This window comes from Rhagoletis pomonella, unplaced genomic scaffold (genome assembly GCF_013731165.1).
Source record: "Rhagoletis pomonella isolate Grant_MI unplaced genomic scaffold, Rhpom_1.0 Rhpom_scaffold_00002, whole genome shotgun sequence".
Taxonomy (NCBI): domain Eukaryota; kingdom Metazoa; phylum Arthropoda; class Insecta; order Diptera; family Tephritidae; genus Rhagoletis; species Rhagoletis pomonella.
The window spans coordinates 99,280,386-99,286,781 of record NW_023458556.1 but is presented as its reverse complement, the minus strand read 5'-3'; the positions used below and the strand labels follow the sequence as shown (position 1 = coordinate 99,286,781).

General features: G+C 35.8%; 1 protein-coding gene across 1 annotated transcript; it reads left to right on the top strand.

Annotated features, from left to right (window-relative positions):
- The first annotated feature begins 571 nt into the window (after window positions 1-571).
- Window positions 572-4,508, top strand: LOC118756378. The gene is made up of 5 exons (XM_036491144.1): window positions 572-581; window positions 642-718; window positions 907-1,043; window positions 1,093-1,186; window positions 4,476-4,508. Exons 1-5 carry the CDS (start codon window positions 572-574, stop codon window positions 4,506-4,508), a joined length of 351 nt encoding a protein of 116 aa, XP_036347037.1.
- The last annotated feature ends 1,888 nt before the right edge of the window (window positions 4,509-6,396 follow it).

The following is a 6,396-nucleotide window of genomic DNA, read 5'->3' as shown; positions in this document are numbered from 1 at the left end:
CTTTATACTATTAACCAACATTTTTACCTCCTTGCTGTGACTTTTTAACATTTTTTCAATATATGTCTTTTGTTCTATTATATTCATTTTGTTGGCCTCAGCTATACCTATCATTTCAAGAGCTTCATACACATTGGCTATGTACATCATGCAGTTGTCGCACAATAAGCGTAGGAGCGGACAGTTTTCTAGTGCCTTCAGACTATAATCGTCAGCCGACGCACATGCTTGCGTTCTATGGTACACTTTCCCACACACACCTTGGCAACGCACACCCGCCTCTCCTCTGACGCCTTTTCGGCATTTCGCGCATTCTGACATCTTCGCACTCACTCAGCAGCCGCTATGTTTGGATGAATATGCGTATATACATACGCATGTATGTACATCAACTTAAATGCGCGCTATTATTTGTCAATTATATTTGATACACATTAATATTGCTGCTTGGAGCGCTCTGAGCATTGCCGCCGAATAATAGTTTTACTTAGGAATGCATCACTGGTCCTTGTTCTTGCTGTATTGCATGGCGGGGAGTTTACGTTTCTCAGAAATTTGACAACAGAACAAAATGAAGGAAAGTATTTTGTCTGCTAATTTTTGCTATTTATATTGTTTAATGTAAATTTATTTATTTTCAGAATATGCTGAGGAAAATGAAGCTATTACTATGGAAGTAACAGCGCAAACACATTTGGAAAAGTATGCGGATAAGCAGGTTCGAATTTCGGAAAGTGAGTCTGTCTTGTTGCAGCATTATTATTATTGTATTCAAAAGGCATAATTAAATGAAATTCTGTTTAATAGGCATGTTGTAAATGCTTTATACTCGTGTGGCGTTATTTACGATGTGCTCCAAACATGCTAAATGCCAAATAGTAGGGAGCTTGTATTCACAATTGCCAGAAGAATGTCGAAATTCCATTGACGGGACCGGTAGTCGACGAAGGTGGTAAATTTGGTGCTAGTGGTGGCGCTGAAGCTAATGCCTCAGGCGATGGTAAAGGTTATCCTGAAATTGCCGCTATACCGCATGATCCCTAGCTGATGGAGAAACGGTACTAACATCAGTTTCAGAGCCTTCACCCATAGCCCCCTACCTACTGTAGATGAGGTTCTTGATAATCCGAGCAAATTGTCAAGTCCTCCAGTAAATAAAGAAAAACCTGGTGGTTTCGAGACATATGTGCTTCGAACACGGCCCAAACGAATATATATATAAATATATACATGAGCTAATAACAAAGAACGTACGTTCTTTACTAATAAGGAAGGCGGAGAAATACGTGATGTTCGCTGGCACAGCTTTCAATTTTGATGATGTAAAAGCAGCTATAGATAATCTTCAGATCACAATTTATTTAAAGTAAATCTACCAGCCCTGTCGCCAATTCCATGTAAATAAGTCGCTCCCATAACTTAATTTGTACATTTAATATATTTCACAATCAACTCAAATACTAAATTACATATATTTGGGCAGCCGCTTCGATACAGTAAAATAAAAAAATGGGTAATAATAAAATCAATATTCTTAATACATTTATATTTCAGTTAAACATGAGTTGTTCAAGCGCACTTCAATATTTTTCTATCCATTTCTAAAATAATTTTCACCACATTAAATTGCTGCTAACACCCCAATTGCCAAAAAAGCGTTGCCTACAACCCTAGTCCTTTATGGGGACCAAATTTGGTGAAAACACACAGCTCAGTTTGTTTATTTGATATACTGAGATGCCCCCTTTTTCTTTTTATCTAGCCCTATTTTTTACTTATGCCCAAACAATTTAGGTTTTCGCAGTTGTTTTCCTAAATTGTAGCAGTGCTGGGAATTTTCAGTGGAATATTAGTTTACGTCCTAAAATTTAGGTCAACACGCACACAGCCTTAAAGTTAATTGATTTTTTACATATAGGGGATTCCCTTAAACTCGTAAAGGCTTAAACTGTGTAAAACTCGTAAGTTTACGAGGCTTTTATTGGAACGCCTCCTTTGTGAAAAGGTGCGTTAACTGACTGTTTGATAGATAAACCAGGATTTTGTGAAACAATCTACGTTTCGTAGTATTTTCCATAACATCCCGCCATCTTGTCTCTATCACTATTGGCTAAAATAAAATTGAAAATGCAGAAAATTAGCAGAAAACCCATGTTAGTACAATTAATAGATGGAATTCATTCTTTTTATTTACATATTATTATTTTTCAATTGATTTCAATATTATAAAATGCATTTTAGTGTATAATTTTCCGCTTCTCGGAATTTTACGAGGGGCTCGTAAATAGAACATACCATACAAATCTTGGCAGTTCTTTTACGAGGTTTACGAGCCTTTTACGAGTTTAAGGGGAGCCCCTATAATTTTGGATGGGTTATCTGTCAATAAATTTACAACTAATTTTAAGCACCAACTTAAGTTTGACTACAAATACGCCCCAATTAGATCTTTATCTTTTTCAAAATAAACGAATAACGATAGACTATCGATAATTTAAAGGAAATATCGCCCACTATTGATACTGCCCATGGTGAAACGAATACAGAAGGTGGAGCTGATTGTGATACCGCAACTCTCTTGAAAATTTTGACAGAAATATGACGTCATAGGAGTTTTTGTATATTGCCTGTGTGATGTACATATACATATGCAAAACATAAAAATACTGATAGATCTCTCTTAGCTCTCTCCACCGGGAAATCTGCATGACGTCAATCTCACGTTACTCTCCCGAATTTCACATCAATCAGCGCAATCTTATAGTTTTTTAGACAGGTGGCATTCTAAGTCTCCTGTCGATACAGAGTATATTAAAGAAAATATCGTCAAAATCCGATCAGTAGTTTTCGAGATTACCGCGTACAAAAAAGCTCGCCTTTCCTTTATACTCAGGCAGGTTCTGCAATTCACTTCCGAGTGAATTTGAACCAAATTCACTCTGAATCCGACATTTGGTGTTCTGTGTTTCACTTTCCGAGTTTCATTTCCACATTTTTTTTTTAAATGAATTCCCACTGAATTTGGATGTTCTGATAAACGAATCCGCGAAAAAATCTTCAAATTTCATTCACTTCGTTTCAAGTTTGTGGATTTTATGCATACAAACTAATTTTAAATTGGCGGTTGTGATCGTGACGAAAATGTGAGTAAATTTAAAATTAATAATGAGATATATTAATAAAAAAAACTAATAAGAAGGATTGGAGTAACAAATTTTACATAAATTAATTGTTTCAGGGGAAAACATAAGAATTCCAAACAGGAGGCGATCCTTCTTAAATTTATGGAAGACCACAAGGACATTGCACGGGGCTACGTAAAGGGTGACAAAACGAAAGTGGACGCACTGTGGAAAGACTTAATCGTCGAACTGAACGAGCATGGTCCTCCCCAAAAGGATGTTTCTGGCTGGAAAAAAGTATATAAAAAATATATTTAAAAGAAGTTTACTTTTTGATGCGAAAATGCGAAACGCAAAAATTAGCGTTTGTTTTGTTGCTTTGCTGTGCGTTTGTGCGAAACGACGCCATAACGGTGCCATATTTTTGTTGCAAAAAACTGCTGATTTTCCCACTTTCGCTAAAACGCACACAGTTTCACATCAAAGAGTGAACTCTAGTATACTAATTGGCTATACAAAATATTTTGTAATCGAAATATAATAGGTTTGGATGGATTGTAAGGCGTTCATCTGGAAAAAGTAGCGCATAATATCTCGGACGCCAGAGCAACTTTTTCACGACCATTTAACAAGCATGTCCTTACACCAACAGAAGATGCAATAGCCCAAAAAACTCCTATGACGCAACCTCCGAAAGCTCCGACGAAGATGCTGTGCCATCCACAAGCCGTGCAGCTATAGCAACGCGATCCCGTCGGCGGGAACCTATTGTGCCTGATGCTCTAAAGTCGAATATTAGCGAGCAAGCAAATGCTATGAATGCCTTAGCAGAAGGACTTAGTTGCGCTACAAAATTGCCGCAAGGTTTCCCTTTTTGTGCAAATGGCTTTCCATACAAATTTTGACATTTCATTTGCGAGGGTTTAAAATTGCACAGTTTGCCCAGTTTGCGAGAGCTTTGCGCTTTTAAATGAGTACCCTTAATGTACATACATATATATGTTATGGTTTAAATATGAATGTGAACTTTATTTTATTAAATAGTGAGTTGCATTTAATTTTATTGAAGTGAATATAAATATGAGCATTTTATTCAATAAGGCGATTTAAACTTTCAGGAAATTGTATCACTTAAAGTATTAAAATAAGTAGCTCATGAATTCGAGAGGAGGCGCGTCGCGATATCCTCCCTTATCATTATAGCCTCGCCATCAAGAGTAGCTTCGTTCATTATTCCTTCAAAAAACAGGTTCATTTTCCTCGTCCATAGGTTCAGCCTCAACTAACTCCTGCACTTTATAATGTTTACAGATATTATGTAACAAACATTTGTAATTTGCACCACCTTTTCAGGTTGATATTGTAGAGATCGACAAAGGCACCTAAATCGGATTTTCAGAACACCTATTGTTCTTTCTACAACATTCCGCGCTGAAGAATGCTTCTGATTAAATATGTGCTGTGCTGTCCCAACATTTGGGTCTCTGAATGGGGTTAACAAAAAAGGTTGAAGTGCGTACCCAGCATCACCTAAAAGCCACGAGCCGCGTTCACCGTTATCGTAATTGCGTTTGAAGTAATCATGAGCTCTTCTAACACTCCATATTAAAGCATCATGACTTGAACCAGGACGACGAGCGTCAACTGCTCTGATTACCATATTGTAATCACATATCTACAAAAATATATTTAAAAAATTGAGTTAATTCGAGCATAATTGTTGCAATAAGTTAAATAAGCACTTACAATCATTGCATTGATGCTAAAATAACCTTTTCTGTTATAAAATCATTTTGAATACTGCTCAACGATACTATATACATGTTGCAATAAATCACAAATAGAGAGAATACAGAAGTTACAAAAGTGTATGAGATGTATAATCAGATGCAGCATATATACCCCAGTAAGGCTAATGCTGGAAACATTGAAATGGCTAAGCATCGACCAAAAATTGAAGCTTAACACGCTAATAATGATATATAAAATCAAGAAGAACCTGGCTCCGTGATATCTAACTAAGTGCATCCAATATTTAGAATGACTTTCGACTTGGATTGCAAAGGACTACTATAGCGCAAAACACATTAATGTATAAAGGCTTAAGTCTTTTTAATTCCCTGCCGAACAACGTGAAACATGGAAACAATTTTCTGACTTTTAAAACAATGTGCATTAATTTTGTAAAAGGCTAGAACTACTTTTATTATTTCCTGTAATAATATGTGCTAAAAAGCTACCTACGTACCGAAGTTTTAGCAAATCGGACCGTAAATACGATTTTTTCGAATAGATCGGTCTCTGGTCCACTTCTCGGAAAAAATGGATCATAGATGCTAAAATATGCTAAAAAGCTACCTGCGTACCGAATTTTAAGCAAATCGGTCCGTAAATACGGATTTTAGAAATATATCGAATGCAGCGCCACCTATCGACATTAGTTTTGTTCTATAACACTCCCAGTGATTATATGCACCTACCGTAAAAATTTCACTAAAATCGGTTGGGTACTTTTGACGCCTATAAAGGACATACAGACCAACATTCATTTTTATATATATAGATATACATGATTTCCGAAGTATAAGCTTTTTAAAATAGTGAAAATTCTACTTTTACCATACCCTAGCACCGCCTCTAGTAATTTGCATCAAACATTTTTTATACCATTAGAATTAATGAAAGAAGGCGAACTATGCCCACTGTTTCTTTTAATCTAGCCCTATTTTTTACTTATGCCCAAACAATTTAGCTTGTCAAGTGAATTCGCACAGTTTTGGCAGTTGTTTTCCTAAATTGTAGCAGTGCTGGAAATGTTTAGTGGAATATTAGTTTATAGGCCTTTCGCACGCGGCGATTTTTCAGGCAACAAAAGTTGAATGCGGAGTTGAATGAGAAGTTGAAAGTGAAAAAGTTGCTATCCCTATTCAGACGAGGCGATTTTCAATTCAACACGAATAGTTATTTACATTATTTAAAATGAATTTAAATCGCAAAATTTTATCAATTGGCGTAAATTTGGTAAGCCAAGCGTTGGTAGAAGTGCTTTTAGCGAAGCTGAAAGATAAAATAAGAGTAAAAAGTAGAAAAGAAGAAAAAGTATGTATACAGAACAGTGTTGGCATTTTTGGTACAATTGTACTTGTTTGATACAATTTCATTTACAATATACTTTCCTACTACGCAGTACTTTTTAATACAATTTTGTAATGAATACTAAAAATATATAGCTCTGAAAATTCACAGCAAGAAATTTTTTGTATTCTCTTTTGTT